The sequence below is a fragment of the Gambusia affinis genome, linkage group LG06, assembly GCF_019740435.1.
Source record: "Gambusia affinis linkage group LG06, SWU_Gaff_1.0, whole genome shotgun sequence".
NCBI lineage: Eukaryota > Metazoa > Chordata > Actinopteri > Cyprinodontiformes > Poeciliidae > Gambusia > Gambusia affinis.
Window position 1 is genome coordinate 2,896,319 of NC_057873.1, and position 23,598 is coordinate 2,919,916.

At 42.6% G+C, this 23,598-nt stretch overlaps 2 protein-coding genes across 2 annotated transcripts; one reads left to right on the forward strand and one right to left on the reverse strand.

Moving 5' to 3' along the window:
* Positions 1-12,274: 12,274 nt before the first annotated feature.
* LOC122832907 lies at positions 12,275-15,964 on the forward strand. The gene is made up of 6 exons (XM_044120136.1): positions 12,275-12,281; positions 12,358-12,373; positions 13,758-14,041; positions 14,346-14,675; positions 14,878-14,963; positions 15,040-15,964. Exons 3-6 carry the CDS (start codon positions 13,798-13,800, stop codon positions 15,130-15,132), a joined length of 753 nt encoding a protein of 250 aa, XP_043976071.1. The 5' UTR covers positions 12,275-12,281; positions 12,358-12,373; positions 13,758-13,797; the 3' UTR covers positions 15,133-15,964.
* Positions 15,965-18,930: 2,966 nt separating this feature from the next.
* On the reverse strand, positions 18,931-22,868 carry LOC122832906. Its single transcript, XM_044120135.1, has 5 exons — positions 22,828-22,868; positions 21,071-21,370; positions 20,437-20,766; positions 20,149-20,234; positions 18,931-20,072 (listed from the first exon to the last, which is right to left on the reverse strand). The coding sequence occupies exons 2-5, from the start codon at positions 21,312-21,314 to the stop codon at positions 19,980-19,982; spliced, it is 753 nt and encodes a 250-aa protein (XP_043976070.1). The 5' UTR covers positions 21,315-21,370; positions 22,828-22,868; the 3' UTR covers positions 18,931-19,979.
* Between the last annotated feature and the right edge of the window lie 730 nt (positions 22,869-23,598).

The following is a 23,598-nucleotide window of genomic DNA, read 5'->3' on the forward strand; positions in this document are numbered from 1 at the left end:
ACTACAGCTACCATACAAGTATTAAAACAACCCCTATGGAAGTGAATTCAAAAAATGCCTTTGAAATCTTTCAGAACCTGTATGGTACATCCTCAAGCACACGACGTAAGAATTCCAAACCTAAGCTTGAACCCGGGGATCTGGTTTGATTATCTAAATTATGTGGCGTTTTTGATAAAAAAAAAATGAACAGAGTTTTACGGATGAAGTGTTTACAGTGACTGATACCATACTTCAATCTCCTCCTGTGTACAAGCTCAAAGATTTGGATAATGAACCTATTCAAGGTTCTTTTTACGAGGAGGAACTTCAGAAATGAAACTGTGTAAAGATAAGATGTGCCAAGTGGAAAAGATATTAAAACGACGCACCATTAGAGGGGTTAAACAGGTTTTTGTGAAGTGGAAAAATTGGCCTCAGAAATATAACAGTTGGATCAGATTGGCTGACCTTTAACATGTATAAAAGACACCGGCACTTAAACTTACCCCTGACACAACACCATGGAGCGAGCAGTAGAGGATGAAGGGTTCTTGTCAGGATCCATGTTTCTCTGTGTATTTATTTCTAGTTTTCTTGTGTGTCTGAGTCTCTGTGTTGTCCTGTCTCCCCGTGATTAGTTCCCAGGTGTGTCTCGTTCCCTGATTACCTCATGTGTATTTAATGTCACCTGTGTCTCCGTGTGTTTGTCGGATCCTCGTCTACGTCTATGTCTCGTCACTCCGTCGTCCTGTCCCCTGTGTTCTGGTTTGTTCCATTAAATTCATTATTTTACAATCAATCCGGTCCATCTGCGTTTCTGCCTCACCTACACCACCGCTAAACATGATAGAAGGATCCGACCACAAACGAGGTGAGGTCGCTGCCTTTTTGGCCCAGTTGGACCGGGAGGTTTTTCGGGGGACTAGACTGGTCTTGGCACCCTCCGGATACGGTCCCCTCCGTTACCTCCGCCAGGGAAGCAGGCGACCTGAGCCGCCGGTGGACCCGGCCCCTGGTCGCTTCCCGAAAACGCCACCTCCGAAGTCTGCCCGGAAGAAGCGGCGTGAGCCGCCGGTGGACCCGGCCCCTCGTCGCCTTCCGGGAACACGCCCTCCACTGCCAGCCCCGAGAAAACGACCTGAGCCGCCGGTGGACCCGGCCCCTGGTCGCCTCACGGAGCCATCACCCCCGCTGCCGGCCCCGAGGCGCTTCGCCGGACTTCCTCCGCTGCCGGCCCCGAGGCGCTTCGCCGGCACTCCTCCGCTGCCGGCCCCAGTAAGTGAGGAGTTTCCCAGTGCCAGTCCCGAGTTTCCCAGTGCCAGTCCCGAGTTTCCCAGTGCCAGTCCCGAGTTTCCCAGTGTCAGTCCAGAGCACCCTAGTGTCAGTCCAGAGCCCCCTAGTGTCAGTCCAGAGCCCCCCTATGCTCCTCGTCACCGCGGACGGCCGCCGGACCGCCTCCGTGGTTCCTGCCTCCTGCGCCGCGGACGCCTCCCGGACCTCCTCAGTGGTTTCCGCCTCCGGCGCCGAGGTCGGCCCCCGGACCTCCTCCGTGGTTCCCGCTTCCTGCGCCGAGGTCGGCCCCCGGACCTCCTCCGTGGTTCCCGCTTCCTGCGCCGAGGTCGGCCCCCGGACCTCCTCCGTGGTTCCCGCTTCCTGTGCCGAGGTCGGCCCCCTGACCTCCTCCGTAGTTCCAGCCTTTCTGTGCTCCGCCCACCCAGTTGGGTTTGTTTTGTTTTGGTTTTTTGGACTCTGGACCCTTGTGTCTCCGCCCAATTATTTTTGGGTTGTTTTTTGTTGTTTATAGACTCCAGGCCCCCCGTCCAGCTCCCCTCCGCCCACCCTCGTTGTATTTTCTGTTTTGGGCGTCTGGGAGCCGCCCGTTAAGGGGGGGGTACTGTCAGGATCCATGTTTCTCTGTGTATTTATTTCTAGTTTTCTTGTGTGTCTGAGTCTCTGTGTTGTCCTGTCTCCCCGTGATTAGTTCCCAGGTGTGTCTCGTTCCCTGATTACCTCATGTGTATTTAATGTCACCTGTGTCTCCGTGTGTTTGTCGGATCCTCGTCTACGTCTATGTCTCGTCACTCCGTCGTCCTGTCCCCTGTGTTCTGGTTTGTTCCATTAAATTCATTATTTTACAATCAACCCGGTCCATCTGCGTTTCTGCCTCACCTCCACCACCGCTAAACATGATAGTTCTACGTCACTTTACCCTCGAACGCGGGTCTAAATGTTCTTAAGGGTAATACCATTTAAATTTTTTGTGTGAATTTAGCACAGTATATTAATTTAGAAGGTTCCTGGCAAGTTGCCTTGACAGAGATTTATTATCGTCACATCTGGCATAATCAGCTTACTTTGAATGGAGGGATAAAAAATAGTGAAAAAGGTGTTTAGGCAAAATATTACGCCCGGATACTACAGAAACGCGACACACCTGCTTGGAGAAATGGAACCTATCCTTAGAGAAATAAAATCCGATGTTTAGTTTGAACCGATTTACTCATTTGTAAATAAATTGTTCTTTAAAGCAGGAGGACATTATCAATTACATTGTCATGCTCCGATTGCTTACATGCTCGGCATGGAACCAGGAGAATGGCTCACTTTTGATAAAAGTGCTTCTCGCTCAATGGACATCCAGGCAGGATTTTATATGATTTATTGTTACAGTGACATGGTCAAACACCAAATAGTGGGTGATAGTTACGCTCCTTTGCTGCGTACAGTTAAAGTGGACGGAAAATTCGGTGATATAATAACTCAAACTTTTAATTTACCTGACTATCTTCCTGTCGCACGGAAACATCTCAAATCGATTCAAATAGAACTGAAATCAGATGAGAACGTTTTGATAAATTTTACCTACGGAAAGGCAATTGTGAAATTGCATTTTTGACTTGAGGTCACGATGAAGCCTGAGATAATAACTGTATGAACTCTGATCAGAAACAATCATATAATGAACGGGTGATGACAAGGTTATCATTCATACCAGCTCACTGCTGCAGTCTGAAAGAGACTATTTACCTCAGCAGAAGGATTGTATAAATCTGCAGTAACATGACTCATAAATCTGAGAGATGATCCTCACCAGTTTGTGCATTATTACCATAACTAGGTAGGGGGCGTTCTATCTGGATTCCAGGGGGCGCCAGTAATTTATGGCCGCGGGATAGGGTCAATATTTTCAAGATTATTCTGTTTTGGATCACCTCTAGTTAAATCAGGTTTTGCCCTGGCTAAACCTCACTTAAAAAGAGCAGCCACCAACATTGCTACGGATGTCGTAGGCAAAGCAATTAATAAAATAACAGGTTCTAAAGAGGGTCAAGAAGGGTCAGGAATTATGGTTCTGTCAAGAAGAGCAAGAACGTGCCCACCGGGAGAGCGTGTGAGAAACTTACAAATACGTAGAGCAATGAAGCTAAAGAAATCAAACGGGAGGAGGGCTTAAGCGAAGAACTCTGCTCCTAGCAAAGATATATTTCAATAAAACATGACTCTTTTGCATCACAAATCGCCCGAATGTTTCCTAGCTGAGTTGGATTTATTTTCAGCCTCTATTACCCAGCTATTTCTAGAGGACTTGATCTACACTGAAATTTTACTGCTGTGAGCTCTTACAGACAATGATCCTATTGAGTTTCTGATGAGGTGAGAAATATCTGGACTCAAACGACACCCTGCTTCATCTACACATCAAGATCACCAACGCCGGGGTCACGTGATGCAGTTACTCTGAGCGGATGCTTGTCGCTGAATCCCACTTCTCCCGAGCCAATTTAGTTTATTTTTTCATCCTTATCTAAGCTAACAAGCTGTAGGCTTATCTTATAGCAACCGGACACCATGCCCAATCCTAAAACAGCCAAATCTTCCGCCTGTAAACCAACTGAAGAGCCAACAAGGAAGAATACGCTAACTAGCAAAGAAGCTAACCAGGCAGTTCAACAGCACGAGGTGCTTGCTAGCGACTCTGACTCTCTGGCCGCCGATATCTCTCAATCTGTCATTGAGAAGATTTCAGCCCTGATGGATAGAAAATTTACGGAGTTTGCCACCACTTTGAGTAACATCTCTGCTAAATTAGAAGCCAACAGGGAGCGCATCACGGATGCAGAGCACCGCATTTCAGCAGTGGAGGATGACATGTCGACGGTGGAACATAGGCTGAAAGAGCTGGAGTCAAAAGTGCGTATTCTGACCGAGAAATGTATCGACTTGGAGGGACGGAACCGTAGGGATAATATCTTGATTTATAACCTCAAAGAAGATACGGAAGGCCAACAGCCAGTTTCATTTTTTGAGAGATGGCTCCCAACTCTTCTTGGCTTGGAGTGTAAGCAAGGCGTCTTTAAGATCGACCGGGCTCACCGGAGCCTTGGACCGCCGAGACCTGACCGGCCGCGCGCTGTGATTGTTAAGCTACATCACCTGGATGTATCTCTGGAGTGTATATATGTTTGATTTGATGTAAAGCACTTTGAAATGTGCTATCCAAATAAACTTTGATTGATTGACTGATGTTGTTATCTCATTTCTATGTATATATCTCTTACTTGGAGGCTGCAAGGAAGCAGGCTCCGCTCACATACGGAGGCCAAATGACTGTTATCAGACAGGATATGACTGCTGCTGTCAAGGAGATGCGCCGTGCGTTTAATGGGGTGTGAGGAAGGCCTCAAACGAACTTTGACACTAACTTTATACAAAACTCCAATATATGTGGAAAATTTCTTTACTGAGTTGAATGAACTTCTGTCTCTCATATGTATTGATTATGATTGTTTAATAATTGTTGGTGATTTTAACGTCCATGTTGACAACCCCCAAGACAGAGGGGCTAAAAAGCTCTAATATCTTAGAGACTTTTGGTCGAACACAACATGTCAAACAAGCAACACACACTCAAGGACACACACTGGACCTGGTTATCAGTAAGGGTGTGAATATTTCCAATATCTCTGTAACTGATGTCGGATCACTTCCTGTTATCTTTGAAAGTTGTTTATCCTTTAAACCACTTGGACAAACAGCAACCATCACAAAACATTCTCTCACTGAAAGCACAGCAGAAACATTTAATCAAATTTACAAGTTAACAAAGTAAATTAGTGCTTTATAGTTAATGTGGAAAATTATATTTAGGGGGATCAAGTCCGGTAAATGTTTTCAAAGTTAGCTTTTTTTTAATCTAAGCTAAAAATTTGCTCAACTAATAGCAGATCAGTAGAATTATGGCTATGACTGATAATTATGAGAGAAAAGAATAAAAATGTAACTCAGAAGTTCTAGTTTAATTTATTTGGGAATTTTGAAGAGTCAGTGACTTTTTGCTTAGTGACGGATATTTCATCATTCAGTACGTTGAGTCAGCCAAAGCAGATGGAAACTGTGATACTATCACAAGATGATAAACATGCAAAAACAGGTTATGAATAAAATTATGAAGGTAAAACATTAAATTAGTCCAACACAGTAATTAGTAATGCCAGAAAACCTGCTGGCTTATTAAAAGTGCACCACAGAAACCAGACCTGAATATCAAACAGGAAACTTTGACCCAACCGGGCTCACAGTTTGGGTCAGAACCTCAGAGGATCAGTTAATATTTTAGATTTTCATATCTCTTCATTCATTGTTTTATGATATAAATGCATTTTGCTGCAGCAACATAAAGTGGCTGGTAGTGTTTAATATTCTAAATAAAATATGTTTTGGGTTAAATGGGCCTAAAATATCTCAGCTCTTTGAAATAAACAATTTTTTCCGCTGAAGATCTAAAGTTTAGATTTACCCTGAATAACCTGGTTATGTTGCAACAAAGCTGATAAAGTTGCTGAAGTTTCCATCCAGATTAGCATCACTTAGCTTGCTCATGGCAGCACACAGAGGCTGAACATCCAGATTAATGTTTAGATTTCTCTCTCTGCCTCTATGAAGCCTTTCTGCTCTGATGATCAAAGACTAAAACTGAAATGAAATGACAGAAAAATGTTTTATGAAAAAAATGTATTTAAATGTTTCAGATTTATAATCTGAAGATGTTCCATCAATCCTCCTGGAGGACAAACTGACCACTTCTCATTCACAAGAAGCCTGCAAATGTAATAAAACAAAATAACACAGAGACCTTAAAGAACACAGTAGCACAACTTTGAACCTGAACAGTCAACTGAACTCAGACTCTGACATCAGAGCTGCTCTACCGTTAAATTATTGGGCCTGTTGTGAACCGTAACTCTTTACCTGATATCTGACACCAACAACAACAAACACACGCAATATATTTGGAAATAATTACAAAATAAGGTAAAAACATTGTCTGTTAGGATGGATAAAACATTTTAGATACTTAAATAGCACCTTTTTACAATAAAAATGTGCACCTTTGTGCACAAAGGTAAAGTATGTGAGGATGCAGTCCCAGTTCAGGAAAAACTCAGACACCTTCCATGTGTAGTACAAGAAGCTGTGTCACAGGAACTGGATCTGCTTCTGAAGGAGGGCATTATCGAACAGATTGATGCTTCTCCCTGGATTTCTCCTATTTTGGTCACAACAAGGAAGGAAGGCAGACCAAGACTATGTGTTGACTTGAGAGAAGCTAATAAAGCTATTGTTGCCGACATTCATCCTTTGCCCCACATGGATGAGCTTTTAAGTGAGCTCAGGGGTGCCTAGGTTTTCTCCACCATAGATTTGGCATCTGCATACCACCGACTTCTACAACATGAGAACATACATGAGAACAGTCGTCCGGCTTTTATTACACAGAAAGGACTTTTCTGCTACTGCCGTGTCCCTTATGGGTTTGCCTCTGCTCCATCTGCATTCCAAAAAATGATGGAAACTGTGCTGCATTGTGTTTTTGTGTTTGATTTGATGTAAAGCACTTAGAAATGCCTTGCTGCTGAAATGTGCAATACAAATAAAATTTGATTGATTGACTGATGTTATTATCTCATTTCTGTGCGCTATTTTCAGCAGAGAGGGGAACCCTGACTACACAGTCACTGATATTGGGCCGCGGTTTCTTTCCAGCTCTTTTGCAGATTTTCTCAGAGAAAGGGGAATATCTCATCTGCGTACAAGTGTATACCATCCACAGTGCAATGGTGCTGTTGAAAGATGGAAGAGAGTTCTAAAGGAGACAATCCTAACTGATGAACACATGCAGAAAGACTGGAAAACTACTGTTACTGATTTCCTACAAAACTACAGAGCAATGCCACATAACACAACTGGAGTATTTCCCTCACATTTACTGCACAACAGGAGGATGAAAACAAAAGTGAACAACTTTCCATGTCCAAAGAAAAGCAGAAAATGCACTACAATCCAAGAACAGTTAGACAGAAACAAGAGAAGTCTAAACAGTATTCTGACAAACGCCGCACAGCAAAGACACCAACATTCAAACCTGGAGACATGGTGAGGGTAAAAAGACCTGATCATGTTCACAAAGGCTCATCAAGATTTACTCCACCGCTGTCTGTTGAAAAGCAGATCGGAGGAAGTACTTATGTACTCGGAGACAATAAAAGGTGGAATGCTGCCAGACTTTCACGCTATTCTGCAGGTATTCCATGTAAAACAACAAAACCAGAAAAGCATGACCCTGTGATTCAAAGGAAAAGTGTTAGAACTGCTGCTCAACCTGTGTGGTCCAAGGACTTTCAACTAGGTTAAAAAGGATGAATAAATAAATACATAAATGATTGGGTGTTACATGTTTAGGGTTCAGGTGAACTAATTCTCATGGTACAAACTGGTTAGAAATACCTAACCAGACGTAAACCGTGATACTAACCCAAGATGATAATCAGACAAAAACATGTTTTAACTAAAATTATGAAGGTAAAAAATGAAATTAGTTCAACAGAGCAATTAGTAATACCAGAAAACCTGCTGGCTTATTAAAAATGCACCACAGAAGCTCGACCCGAATATCAAACAGGTAACTTTGACCCAACGGGGCTCACAGTTTGGGTAAGAACCTTAGAAGATCTACTAATATTTTAGATTTTCATGTCTCTTCATTCATTGTTTTATGACATGAAGTTGATGTTCTCTCTCTGTTTCTTCTCTTCATAGCAGCTACACCTGGGCTTATTTCTGTTTAGCTGTGATCCCTTCCTGGAGGGAAGCTGAGCTACTGCTGCCATCAACATCAGGTTCCCCTTCAGTGGATCACACACCTGGATCCACTCCGGCCACATGCAGAACAACGACTGAACTAAACACAGCAACAACAGACACTGGTGAAACCTGTGAATCCCAGTAGGCCCAGTATGAACCCATCTACATTATCGGATCATAGGAAGGAGGCGTTGTCTCTGAAAGCAGCCAAAGATCCGAACTGTGACGTTCAGGAAGTGGCAGATAAAAAAGGTTAAAGTAGGAAGTCTTCAGAGTCTGGAGCCTCATCCTGATCACATCAAGAGACGAAGCTTCACTCCACATCCAGAGGAAACATGGACCAAACAGCTCTGATGCTGCTTCTGTGTCTCTGCAGCTCAGGTAGGACTCCACTTTCAAACAAAAACACTAATATTCACCAGAGTTCAAATTAAAAATGATCGACTGATAAACATGTTAAATTTTACAAACATAAAACTGGAAACTGTTTCTAGTCTCAGATCATAGAGCTGCTGCTACACAGTTAGTGATGTTTATATTGTCTACTTGCTGCTAAGGAGCCAATAAAATCAAGAATTGTTGGTTTTTGTGTTTTTATGATGTAAAACACTTTGAACTGCCTTGTTGCTGAAATGTGCTATAAAATAATCTGATTGATTGATTGATAAGGAGAAGCTGCAGAAACTCTGCAGCAGCGCTGAATCTGCGCAGTAAACAGGCGGAGCCACATAAAATGGCTCCTTCTGCATGAATTCTCTCATCTTCCTCTTGGCTCCACAGGTTCTCTAGGAGGTTCTGGTCAGGCCCGTTTGCTGGCCAACCAAGCCCAGTAGCACCACGGTCATTGGACCAGCTTCTGGTACCGCTGGTTGTGTTGGTGAAAACGTTTGAGCTCCGTCTGACGTGGGAGTGTCTCAGGCAGGATGTCGAACTCGCCTGCTGCAGATTAGAATCAATCAACCAATCGATCAGTTTATTTGTAAAGCACATTTCAGCACCAAGGCGGTTCAAAGAGCTTTACGTCATAAAAACACAAAAAGTCCTAAAGACATCACACAGTAAACCAGTAAACAGTAAATTTTGTCAAAGTGTCGTCGTTACACATCAAAATGTTGTTCAGTGTTTCATTTATTATGTTTCAACAGCAAATCTGACCAGCTGGGATTTTAGTCCAGATTAAAGGAACTCAGTGTTTCAGTTGTTTTGCAGAGTTAATTGTTGAAACAGCTTTTCAATAATTTAGCTGATGAATGAAAGGTTGGAGATCGGCCTGTAATTCTGCAGTAATTATTTGTTCAGATTGTTTTTATTTTTTATATCAGTGGTTTGAAAACTGCTGGGGGAAAACACCTGATGAGAGCGAAGAGTTTACTATTAGAATCAGATCAGATGAAATGACAGGCAGAACTTTCTTAAGAAAAGTTGTGGATGTTATTATCTTTGGGCATAACATGGATATTAGATTCTGTGTGGCTGTGAATGTTGACCCTCTATTATTTTTTTATTTTCCTAAATTTTTTTTTCTCCGAAGACTTTTTGAGGCGCTAGTGGTTTGTATTTTTGTGATAGTAGGCAGACAGGAAAGAGGGCGAGGAGAGAGAGGAAGACATGCGGCAAAGGTTGTCGGGACCCGGAGTCGAACCCGCAACCTCCACATCGAGAACAAAGGCCTCCAAACGTGGGGCGTGCTAACCTCCTGCGCCACCACAGCACGCCCCAGATAATATTTATATAATCTAATATTTTTAATTTTCTCTGCAGCGTATTTGTCAAATTCATTGCAGGTCAGGTTGTTTGTCAGCCTGTCAACTGTGGCAAATAAACCTCAATCATTGTTCATGTTTTTGTTTATAATTTCTGCAAAGAATGTTTCCTTTGCATGTTTTAGTGTAGAGTAATATCTTCACAGTCTTTCTTAATAGATTTCACAATAAACAAAGTTGAGTTTTCCTCCATTTACATTCGGCCCTACAGCAAAATTGTCTTGCAGATTTAACTGTTGACACATTTCTCCATGGAGGTTTGTTCCTACCAGACACGACCTTCACTTTAATGTAGGCAATGAAATCAATGACATCTGAAATTTTATGATGGAAGTTATCTACCAGCTCATCTACAAGGTTAGATGAGCTGCTCTGCTTCTGGTTGCTCTGCATTCAGAATCAGAACCAGAATCTTCTGGATTTAACAACTTTTTACACAAAAACAATAAATTTGACTTTGGTTGGTTTCAGTAAAGAAATAAAATATAAATGGGTAGAAAAGGTGAATAATAACATTTCAGGTCTTACTACAGAGCGTAAATAACACTTAGGTCTGGGCTTTAACTAGGCCATTCCAACATAAAGATGGTTAGATCAGAACCATCCATGATAGCTCTGCCTCTAACAGGAGGAAAAATCAAGAGAAGATAAAATAAACATGATCAACAGGATCCTGTCAACACATCCTAAATCTGTCTTTGCTTTTTGTAACCCAACATGTAAATGTTGTTTCTTCCAGCGCTGTCTGATGAACTCAGACTGGTAGCAGGAAGGAGTCGCTGTGTTGGCAGACTGGAGAAGAAGAATCGGGGTGGCAGGAAACCAGTGAATGATTGGAACTGGAACTGGAACTTTACATCAGCAGCTGTAGCTTGCAGACAGCTCCACTGTGGATCTGTGGTGTCGTTACGAAGTGATGAGGACGACAATATAGAGATCGTCTGTTCAGGTGATTTCATATCCTGTCCATTGTCTTCCTGTTCTGCTTCCAACTCCACTTTAAAAAATTCCCACTTCCAGCTCAGTCTGGGCTTCTTCCCCTTCACCTGGATTCACTCGGGTAGATTTTCTACTGGACCAATCAGCAAACAGGAGAAGAAGTTTGAACCATGATTAATTTTCTGTTATTTTAGAAACATAGTCTCTGTAGTTTTAGCAATGGCAGTGGAGGAAGTTCAGTCCATGGTGGCCACACTTCCACATATTGAATTAACATTAACAGTCGCCTCATTCGGCTCTTCTCTGTTTATGGTGGACAAATTATTGTAAGGTAACATCTGCTGGTTGTATTGTCTTCATTCTAAATGCTAGTGAACTCTCACCAAATGAAGCTATTTGGGTTGCATGCACAAGGTTGGGAGATGTTTTCCTGCAGCTGCATGAGAACCAGACCGTCTCTCCCTCAGCGAGTAAAGCTGACTGAGTGATTTCATCTAACAGTGCTTGGTAATTAATTTTTTCTACAACATGTTTACAGTCCAGGAAATTTCCAGTAAACTTCTTAGTGTTGATCTGGTGCTTTGCATGTCATGGACAAACGTTAGCAACTGGGTGAAATTTAAAACCTCAACACAGTCCAGACTCTCTGGATGAATCAAAGTGTAGTAAAGAGTTGCAGGTTTTTACCAGGTTAGTGATTTAATGAAGTTTGATTAGATTAAAGAGGAACCAGTGTTGCAGATTCAGGGTTATAAAAACATCAAAGTCATTGAGAAGAAGCTGATCAAATATTGCACTTCCTCCATAAATTAAGTTTAGAGTGTTAAAGTATGATGATAGTTTTCTATTATTCTGTGATTAAATCTGTCCTCAAATTTGCTTTGTAGAAGACAAGGATGAAATATTAATAATTGATAATTTATAGGTTCTTTGTGCTGTTCTAGTGTATTTTTCTCTTTTGTCTTAAGTTTTTTTCCCCACCCATTTCCAGGGCCTGCAGTATAGGCAGATGGTAAAAGTGCAAAGAATATTAAACAGTAGATTTGGAAACAACAAAACTCTGCACTGTATTGGAGCTTTACTGAACAAACTGGAACCAAATTCAGTGAAAAAGTTGAAGAAACTTTTTTCTTTCTGCATCCACAGACTCAGTCATGCTGGTTCAAGGGACCAACCGGTGCTCAGGCAGACTGGAGGTGAAGACCAACCAGTCGTGGTCCTCAGTGTGTGAAAAAGACTTTGACCTGCAGGATGCAAAGGTGGTCTGCAGGGAGATTGGCTGTGGGTCTCCTTCTGTCCACCAGGGGGCGCTCTATGGAGAAGCAGAGGCTCCAGTGGGGAGCAGAGAGTTCCTGTGTGAAGGCAGTGAGTCTGCTCTGCTGAAGTGCAGCAGCAGGAAGAGTTCAGGTAGAAACAGCTGCTCACCTGGTCAAGCTGTTGGACTCACCTGTTCAGGTAGAGGAGGATCTGCAGACCTGCTGCTGTTCACTGCTTCACTTCCTTCATTAATGAACTCTCTGTCTCTGATCAGATCAAGACAACTTCAGGTTGGTGGAAGAGGCCAGCCGATGTGCTGGGAGACTGGAGATGAAACATCAAGAAGAGTGGAGACCAGTGGCTGTTTGGGATCGTTACTGGAATATGAACTCAGCTGCTGCATTTTGTGTTAAACTGGACTGTGGTTCTGCTGTTTCAGTAAGAAATTCAGTGGAAGCTTCAATGAGACCAGTTTGGAAGATCTGGTATGACTGTTTTCAGTCAGGATCTGCATTAACAAACTGTTTACCTGATGATAAAAACAGTTATCAGAGCCATGAGCTCATCTGCTCAGGTAACTCTGAACTCTCATATTCATTTCATTTAAAATGTTTCTTCCATCAGGTTCCAGATGTCTGCAGAGAAACCGTCACCTTTAACTAAGAACCTGAAACCTTGAGGAGAGGGAAACTAAAGTAATTTAAATATCCAGCTAAAGTTTTCAGTTTAGCCCACATAGATGAACAAAAACTCATCATTTTGATAACTTTTAATCTCTGCTGGTTTGAAGTCGATGCATCAAAATCCCAGGAGGAGTTCAAGGAAATCAGACATTTTCAAAACATGAAAATTAACAGAAAATGACTTTTGATCCAAAATGGTGGATTTCCTGTTTTTAGTGAAAATAGCAGGAAAACCTTTTGTTTGTTATGGTTGTCGGCCTGGATGGACTAGGGGGCGCTGTTGAGTCATTTTGCTTAATTTATTTTTAAATCAACTGAAATATTAACAATTTCAAAAGGATTAAAGTTTGTTTGACATTTAGTGGATTTATTAACATGTTTATGTTCCAAAAATATGACAAATTCAGCAGAAATAAATTTAATGTTAAACTTTCAGGTTCAGTCGGTTTCACTTCATCTTTGATGCTCCGAGATTTTCTAGTTTGGTTTTCTTGGCCTTTATTTTTATCAAACTCAGAGATGTTTCCATGTGAATCTAGAAAATTAAAGTTCTGAAATATTTTAAACCTTTTTTCTTTCTGCATCCACAGACTCAGTCAGGCTGGTTCAAGGGACCAACCGGTGCTCAGGCAGACTGGAGGTGAAGACCAAGAAGTCGTGGTCCTCAGTGTGTGAAAAAGACTTTGACCTGCAGGATGCAAAGGTGGTCTGCAGGGAGATTGGCTGTGGGTCTCCTTCAGTCCTCCAGGGGGCGCTCTATGGAGAAGCAGAGGCTCCAGTGGGGAGCAGAGAGTTCCTGTGTGAAGGCAGTGAGTCTGCTCTGCTGAACTGCAGCAGCAGGAAGAGTTCAGGTAGAAACAGCTGCTCACCTGGTCAAGCTGTTGGACTCACCTGTTCAGGTAGAGGAGGATCTGCAGACCTGCTGCTGTTCACTGCTTCACTTCCTTCATTAATGAACTCTCTGTCTCTGCTCACATCAAGCGCCCCTCAGGTTGGTGGGAGAGGCCAGCCGATGTGCTGGGAGACTGGAGATGAAACATGAAGAAGAGTGGAGACCAGTGGATGTTTGGGATCATAACTGGACCATGAACTCAGTTGCTGCATTTTGTGCTGAACTGGACTGTGGTTCTGCTGTTTCAGCAAGAAATTCAAAGGAAGCTTCATTGAGACCAGTTTGGTGGATCTGGTCTAATTGTTTCCAGTCAGGATCTGCATTAAAGAAATGTGTACCTGATGATGGAAACAGTGATCAGAGCCATGAGTTCATCTGCTCAGGTAACTCTGAACTCTCATATTTATTTCTTTTAAAATGTTTCTTCCATCAGGTTCCAGATGTCTGCAGAGAAACCGTCACCTTTAACTAAGAACCTGAAACCTTGAGGAGAAGGAAACTAAAACTGGTTTAAATATTACTGACAGACTATAGATCTATCATAAAGGTGCTAGTAATTATGTATAAACATGCTAGTAACCATGGCAACCAGTCTGTGATGAGCTCCTGTCTCTTTCTCATGCATGCCATCTTGTTTTCCACCTCAGATTAGATCCAGTTGTCTCTGTGTTTCCTCTGCGTTCCCAGGTCTGCTGGTTGAGCCGCTCATCTTCCTCTCTTCCTCCACTGACGGGGTTTCCACAGGCAGAAAGCAGGGGTCTGAGCTCCTCATTGGATCAAGTTTCGGCATCATGTGCTCCATCAGACCTCAGTATGAAGGCGGCTCCTTCCAGCTCATCTTCAGCACCTCTAACTACACTCAGAACCACACCCTGCCAGCTGTTAATCACTCCGCCCTCTTCCTGTTCTCTGCTGCTGGCCACGCCCACCAAGGAACCTACCACTGCGTTTACCACGTCTACGTTTTCTCCTATAACTTCTCCTCTATGAGCCAGCCTCTCAACCTCACTGTCTCAGGTAAACTCATGGAGTCCATCAGGAAAAGTTCTGCTTCAGGTGAACCAGCAGCTGTCTGCCTCATTCATGAGGTCAGAGAGGAGGATTGATGATATTAATGTTCATGATCAGATCTACAGGCAGCATGAAAACAAGGGTCTATATGATTATTTTCTAGCTGGACTCATCTGATGAAAGCTGATCCTGAATCTGTTTCATTCAGTTTCAGCCTATCTCACTGCTTTGATCATCAGACTGGTTGTCGTCCTGCTGGGTTTGCTGGGATCAGTCCTGGTCCTCTACTTTAAGGTACTGCATGTATCATGCATGATGTGTTCAGTTGGGAAAGTTCTTGCATTGAAGCTGAACCATCCTCTGTTTCCAGGCCAGGAGAAACCAGAAGTCTGGACCAGAAAACAACCATCATGATGAAGGATCCAGAGCTGAAGGCAGCTTAGAGGAGGAGACTGCAGTCTGAAGGAACCAGGAGAAAATGATCTTCATTTCACATCCACAGGAAGGAGCAGAGAGATGTTTCAGACTCCTGGAAATCTATTTGTCTATGTATCTATGATAAAATGTCTCTGTTCTCCTGCAGCAGGAAGGAAGTTCAACATTCAGAAATTTGTATCTGGACTAAACCTACTTAAGTAAAACTTATATAAGAAGGGAACACAAAGCATGCAACAAACAAAATATAACAGAAAACCCACTTCATCAAAATCTGATCTTCATCAACCTTGCAAGGATAGCATATTATGGGATATTTGGGGTGAAAGGTCAGGTAGCCAATTCCATTCGGGTCCTGAACCCAGCTTGTGTCCTTGTCTTAGTTGGGGTCATGAATTGTTGTGTGACAAATGTAATATAGTTGATCCTGGCTTGTAATACTTTGTCCTGCCTGTAGGTGGTGTATGTCTTCACTGCCATGATAACCCATCCAATATATCCAGTTCCCACAAATCTGAACCAGATGTGATCCATCTTAGTAGGGAAGTGCATGCACAATGCATAGTGGACCCAAGGCTTCGAGACCAACAAGAAAACATGAAGACACTCTTGACCAATGTGTGTGAGAGATACATGAACAAAATGGCTACCGTCGATATTGGCCCGAATGAGACGGAGAAGGAAAATTTATCAGACGATGTGGACAAGCTGCCTCCGATCTCCTACTACGATAAAGTTAACTATGTAGTCAACACAAACGCCATAAACGAGCTTCACTGCTTGAAATTTATGGACGCATATAATTAGTATTTCAACAGCTTTGTTAAGGAGATACGAAGTCTGTGTGAATAATGAGGTTCTTGGGACCAGCAGACCAAGTACATGTACAAACATGTAGGCTACATGTCTGTTAAGCTTGCAGATGGGATGGAAAATTTTATGGTTACTATGATTATGAATGAATCGATTCATAACAGTGTTATGGTTCTTGTGTAAAGCATGTGCTCATGGGAAAGTCTTCTGAAGCTGTTTCTCTGAACTCTGTATTATTAGAAAGTTATAGAATATTTTCTTCATTGCATTCTCATGACATCCTTAAATGTTTAATATGCTTTATGAAAGAAAATGTGTATGTTTGCAGTCTATTTTGTAGCTATTTAGATTATTAAACTGTGAAAGGAATGAAACCTTTCCTATAAAACAATAAGCTGTGTTTTGCTCGAGGCTCTTTCTCCTGACTGTGTTCAGTGAGCAGAGACTCCAAATGCTGTAAAGCCTTCAAATAAATATTGACAAAGAATTTATATATTCTCTCTAGTTTTGATAGTTTTTCCTCAGTCTGTTAAAGATAATTTCAACCACAAACAGAATCCTGTGGGTTGGAGAGGTCGAGGCCGACGGGAGATCGGATGCATCGACCAGCCTAAGGAGGTAAACTTCAGTCCACCTCCTAGTTGAATAAGGGAAGTCTGAGGTATGAAGAAATATAAATCAATGAAAATAGGTGCAAACATAGCTTAATGAGAAATGTGAAGAAACAAAAAAGCAAAAAAACTAAGAAGAAATGAGTTGGAAAAAGAAAAACGTGACAAATGTAAGAATGTGGATGAAAGAAACTGAATGCAGAGCGAAGGCAACAATGGCATACATTTTATTAGGGTATTACAGGACATCAGCAAACTGTTTGGTTTGTGTTTATCATCCACAAGCTGGTGGAGTGGTGGAAAGGGAGAATGGAACTATCAAAAACAAATTGGCAAAATGTTGTGTAGAAACTGGTTTGTCTTAGCCTGAAGCTCTTTGAGCATGTGATAATGAGAACCAGGTCCCCCCTCCCATGGGCCCACCACCTGTGAGAGGGGCCAAAGGTGTCGGGTGCAATGTGTGTTGGGTGGCGGCCGAGTGAGGGCACCCTGGCGGTCCGATCCTCGGTTGCGGAAGCTAGCTCTTGGGACTTGAAATGTCACCTCTCTGGTGGGGAAGGAGCCACAGCTAGTGTGTGAGGTCAAGAGGTTCTGGCTAGAAATAGTCGGTCTCACCTCGACGCCTGGCTCTGGTTCTGGAACCAGTCTCCTTGAGAGGGGCTGGACATACTTCCACTCTGGAGTTGCCCACGGTGAGAGGCGTCAGGCAGGAGTGGGCATACTTGTTGCTCCCCTTCTCAGCGCCTGTACGTTGGGGTTTACCCCAGTGAATGAGAGGGTAGCCTCCCTCCGCCTACGGGTGGGGGGACGGGTCCTGACTGTCGTTTGTGCTTTCTCGGTTGTCTGGCTGTGTTCTGCTCACCCATACACTCTCCCTTTCAGGCTGAATACAGAAGTGATTCCATGGTAATGGGGGGTGGCAGGTTCATTCAACCTAAACGGTTTCAAACAGACAAAAAAGAAGAGAGAGATAAGTGATTAAATTTCGTTCTCGAGGAGAGAAAAAGAGGAAAGTGTGATTTTTACATTCTCCAAATTCACTCTGAGGTTCCTTTCTTCCTGCTCCCCTTTATGTTAGGATTAATGAGCCCTGGTTACATTAGTTAGCAGCTGCTGGAAGGAGGGGAAAACAGAAACCCAGCTGCTAACACACACTCATAAATCTTTACAATAAAATGGAATCTCCTGTCTTAGTGCATGCGAGGTCTCAAGTGGACTTCCCGTGTCTCTGGGTCACAAACTTTGACCTTTAGCCTTTGGCTGTTTTTCTTATAAGGCCAGCTCTTACTTTTGTCTCCAGAGTGGCTGGTATCTGCTTCCAATACATGACAAAGTATTGGGTCAATAGTTTATGCACCGATATTACAAAAGGAATGATGAAGATAAGTGTGTAAACCTTCATCTTCTTGTGTCTTCACTGGTGATGAATCCAGGAATCTTGGTGTCTCTTTTTGGGTTCCTTTGTGATTCCTGCTGCCCTGTTACTAAGCCAGGTGGGAGAACGGTGGAAGCGCTTCTTAAGGAGGAGGTTCTGGAGCATTGACCTTCCCCAGGGTTTCCAACAGCAGGTGGTTCAGTGCTGAACGGCCTGCAGTGGCTAGTGTGAACCCAGGAAGTACCCTGACCTGTGTAAGTGGTCAGGAGGACCTGGAAGTGTCCCAACCAATGTCTGGATTTCCAGTGAGGACAGGAGGGAGAGCAGCTTTTGCTACCTGATGGGGGGAGAGCGCATGACAGACTTATAATATTCTAACACGTTATCTTCTATTGGGTTAGTTGTTAGGAATGTTTGATCTTTGCAAATTTCTTATGCAGAAATCACAAAAAAGGATCTCAAATGGGTTTAATTTAGCTTTGGACCTGGTTCTCATTCTAACATAAAGAGCTTCAGACTAAGACAAACCTGTTTCTACACAACATTTTGCCAATTTGTTTTTGATAGTCCCATTCTCCCTTTCCACCGCTCCACCAGCTTGTGGATGATAAACACAAACCAAACAGTTTGCTGATGTCCTGTAATACCCTAATAAAATGTGGGCCATTGTTGCCTGCCACTCTCTGCATTCAGTTTCTTTCATCCACATTCTTACATTTGTCTTACATTTGCTTTATAGGAAAGGTTTCATTACTTTCACAGTTTAATAATCTAAATAGCTACAAAACAGACTGCAAACATACACATTTTCTTTCATAAAGCATGTTAAACATTTAAGGATGTCATAAGAATGCAATGAAGAAAATATTCTACAACTTTCTAATAATACAGAGTTCAGAGAAACAGCTTCAGAAGACTTTCCCCTGAGCACATATGTCAGGTTCAAACACCTATAAAAGACAAAATTAATTAAACACAAAAAAGACAAGAGAGATGGATTCTTTGTACTCGTGAGGAGAACAGACAGAGATGTGCTTTCAGTTACAATCTCCTACCGCTCTGAAATCACATATGCCTGCTCCTCTCTTTTTATTGCATTTAGGATCCCTCTTACATTGGGGGCTGCAACTCTCAAAGGGCAGGGAAAACAAATCATCACATAGTTGCAGCGCTAATGACAATCACTATCTAGACACATGTTATCTACACACTAGATTCTTCTGTCCCAGGCACGGCGTCGAGCAGAACAAGTTGCATGTCTTCACGGCGATGGCTTTGTTGCTATCTAACAGGTCAAGGAGAGCAGAGTTTCCGGCCGGGCCGTAAACTCTGCTGGAAGCGGTTGTCACTGCTTTCTCTCAGGAAGGCCTCAGGAAGGAATCAAAGTTATTCAACACACAGAAACATTCTTTATACTAAGTTTAAAATGAAGTAAAATGAAGTAAAAGCATATAAGTAAAAAGATTCTAAATATATAACTATAAGGCTACATGAACAACAAATAATTGATAATACCAATAATACAATTTACCCAACAACATGCTTTACACAAGAACCATAACACTGTTATGAATCGATTCATTCATAATCATAGTAACAATAAAATTTTCCATCCCATCTGCAAGATAAACAGACATGTAGCCTACATGTTTGTTGCTACATGTACTTGGTCTGCCAGTCACCAGAACCTCATTATTCACACAGAGAGTTTTTATCTCCTTAACAAAGCTGTTGAAATATTAATTATATGCGTCCATGAATTTCAGGCAGTGAAGCTTTGACCCCAAATATTCTACCATATGCTATCCTTGCAAGGTTGATGAAGATCAGATTTTGATGAAGTGGGTTTTCTGTTATATTTTGTTTGTTGGATGTTTTGTGTTCCCTTCTTATATAAGTTTTATTTAAGTAGGTTTAGTCCAGATACAAATTTCTGATTGTTGAACTTCCTTCCTGCTGCAGGAGCACAGAGACATTTTATCATAGATACATAGACAGATAGATTTCCAGGAGTCTGAAACATCTCTCTGCTCCTTCCTGTGGATGTGAAATGAAGATCATTTTCTCCTGGTTCCTTCAGACTGCAGTCTCCTCCTCTAAGCTGCCTTCAGCTCTGGATCCTTCATCATGATGGTTGTTTTCTGGTCCAGACTTCTGGTTTCTCCTGGCCTGGAAACAGAGGATGGTTCAGCTTCAATGCAAGAACTTTCCCAACTGAACACATCATGCATGATACATGCAGTACCTTAAAGTAGAGGACCAGGACTGATCCCAGCAAACCCAGCAGGACGACAACCAGTCTGATGATCAAAGCAGTGAGAGAGGCTGAAACTGAATGAAACAGATTCAGGATCAGCTTTCATCTGATGAGTCCAGCTAGAAAATAATCATATAGACCCTTGTTTTCATGCTGCCTGTAGATCTGATCATGAACATTAATATCATCAATCCTCCTCTCTGACCTCATGAATGAGGCAGACAGCTGCTGGTTCACCTGAAGCAGAACTTTTCCTTATGGACTCCATGAGTTTACCTGAGACAGTGAGGTTGAGAGGCTGGCTCATAGAGGAGAAGTTATAGGAGAAAACGTAGACGTGGTAAACGCAGTGGTAGGTTCCTTGGTGGGCGTGGCCAGCAGCAGAGAACAGGAAGAGGGCGGAGTGATTAACAGCTGGCAGGGTGTGGCTCTGAGTGTAGTTAGAGGTGCTGAAGATGAGCTGGAAGGAGCCGCCTTCATACTGAGGTCTGATGGAGCACATGATGCTGAAATTTGATGCAATGAGGAGCTCAGACCCCTGCTTTCTGCCTGTGGAAACCCCGTCAGTGGAGGAAGAGAGGAAGATGTGCGGCTCAACCAGCAGACCTGGGAACGCAGAGGAAACACAGAGACAACTGGATCTAATCTGAGGTGGAAAACAAGATGGCATGCATGAGAAAAAGACAGGAGCTCATCACAGACTGGTTGCTATGGTTACTAACATGTTTATACATGATTACTAGCACCTTTATGATAGATCTATAGTCTGTCAGTAATATTTAAACCAGTTATAGTTTCTCTCTCCTCAAGGTTTCAAGTTCTTAGTTAAAGGTGACGGTTTCTCTGCAGACATCTGGAACCTGATGGAAGAAACATTTTAAAATAAATACATATGAGAGTTCAGAGTTACCTGAGCAGATGAGCTCAAGGCTCCAATAACTGTTTTCATCATAAGGTAAACAGTTCTTTAATCCAGATCCTGACTGGAAACAGTCAGACCAGATCTCCCAAACTGGTCTCTCTGAAGCTTCCTTTGAATTTCTTGCTGAAACAGCAGAACCACAGTCCAGTTCAGCACAAACTGCAGCAGCTGAGTTCATGTTCCAGTTATCATCCCAAACATCCACTGGTCTCCACTCTTGTTCATGTTTCATCTCCAGTCTCCCAGCACATCGGCTGGCCTCTCCCACCAACCTGAAGTTTTCTTGATCTGATCAGAGACAGAGAGTTCATTAATGAAGGAAGTGAAGCAGTGAACAGCAGCAGGTCTGCAGATCCTCCTCTACCTGAACAGGTGAGTCCAACAGCTTGACCAGGTGAGCAGATGTTTCTACCTGAACTCTTCCTGCTGCTGCACTTCAGCAGAGCAGACTCGCTGCCTTCACACAGGAACTCTCTGCTCCCCACTGGAGCCTCTGCTTCTCCATAGAGCGCCCCCTGGAGGACAGAAGGAGACCCACAGCCAATCTCCCTGCAGACCACCTTTGCATCCTGCAGGTCAAAGTCTTTTTCACACACTGAGGACCACGACTGGTTGGTCTTCACCTCCAGTCTGCCTGAGCACCGGTTGGTCCCTTGAACCAGCCTGACTGAGTCTGTGGATGCAGAAAGAAAAGAGGTTTAAAATATTTCAGAACTTTATTTTTCTATATTCACATGGAAATATCTCTGAGTTTGATAAAAATAAAGGCCAAGAAAACCAAACTAGAAAATCTCAGAGCATCAAAAGTGAAGTGAAACCGACTGAACCTGGAATTTTATCATTCATTTTTATGTCTGATGAATTTATCATATTTTTGGGACATAAACATGTTAATAAACTCACTAAATGTAAAACAAACTTTAATCTGTGAAATTGTTAATATTTAAGTTGATGTAAAAATAAATTTGGCAAAATGACTCAACAGCGCCCCCTAATTCATCCAGGCCAACAACCATAACAAACAAAAGGTTTTCCTGCTATTTTCACTAAAAACAGGAAATCGACCATTTTGGATCAAAAGTCATTTTCTGCTAATTTTCAGGTTTTGAAAATGTCTGATTTCCTTGAACTCCTCCTGGGATTTTGATGCATCGACTTCAAAGCAGCAGAGATTAAAAGTTATCAAAATGATGAGTTTTGTTCATCTTGTGGGCTAAACTGAAAACTTTATCTGGATATTTAAATTATTTTAGTTTCCTTCTCCTCAAGGTTTCAGGTTCTTAGTTAAAGGTGACGGTTTCTCTGCAAACATCTGGAACCTGATGGAAGAAACATTTTAAAATAAATAAATATGAGAGTTCAGAGTTACCTGAGCAGATGAACTCATGGCTCTGATAACTGATTATATCATCAGGTAAACATTTCTTTAATGCAGATCCTGACTGGAAACAGTCAGACCAGATCAACCAAACTGGTCTCTCTGAAGCTATCCATGAATTTCTTGCTGAAACAGCAGAACCACAGTCCAGTTCAGCACAAACTGCAGCAACTGAGTTCATGTCCCAGTAACGATCACAAACATCCACTGGTCTCCACTCTTCTTGATGTTTCATCTCCAGTCTCCCAGCACATCGGCTGGCCTCTCCCACCAACCTGAGGGGCGCTTGATCTGATCAGAGACAGAGAGTTCATTAATGAAGGAAGTGAAGCAGTGAACAGCAGCAGGTCTGCAGATCCTCCTCTACCTGAACAGGTGAGTCCAACAGCTTGACCAGGTGAGCAGCTGTTTCTACCTGAACTCTTCCTGCTGCTGCAGTTCAGCAGAGCAGACTCACTGCCTTCACACAGGAACTCTCTGCTCCCCACTGGAGCCTCTGCTTCTCCATAGAGCGCCCCCTGGTGGACTGAAGGAGGCCCACAGCCAATCTCCCTGCAGACCACCTTTGCATCCTGCAGGTCAAAGTCTTTTTCACACACTGAGGACCACGACTGGTTGGTCTTCACCTCCAGTCTGCCTGAGCACCGGTTGGTCCCTTGAACCAGCTTGACTGAGTCTGTGGATGCAGAAAGAAAAAGTTTCTTCAACATTTTGACTGATTTTGGTTCCAGTTTGTTCAGTAAAGCTCCAATACAGTGCAGAGTTTTGTTGTTTCCAAATCTACTGTTTAATATTCTTTGCACTTTTACCATCTGCCTATACTGGAGATGGGTGGAAAAAACAACAGAGAAAATTACACTAGAACAGCACAAAGAACCTGTGAATTATCAATTATTAATTTTTCATCCTTGTCCTCTGCAAAGCAAATGTGAGGACAGATTTAATCGCAGAATATTAGAAAACTATCATCATCTTTTAACTCTCTAAACTTAATTTGTGGAGGAAGTGCAATATTTGATCAGCTTCTTCTCAGTGATATTGAGGTTTTTATAACCCTGAATCTGCTCCACTGGTTCCCCTTTAATAATACAGGAAGACTATGTTTCTAAAATAACAGAAAATCAATCATCGTTCAAAC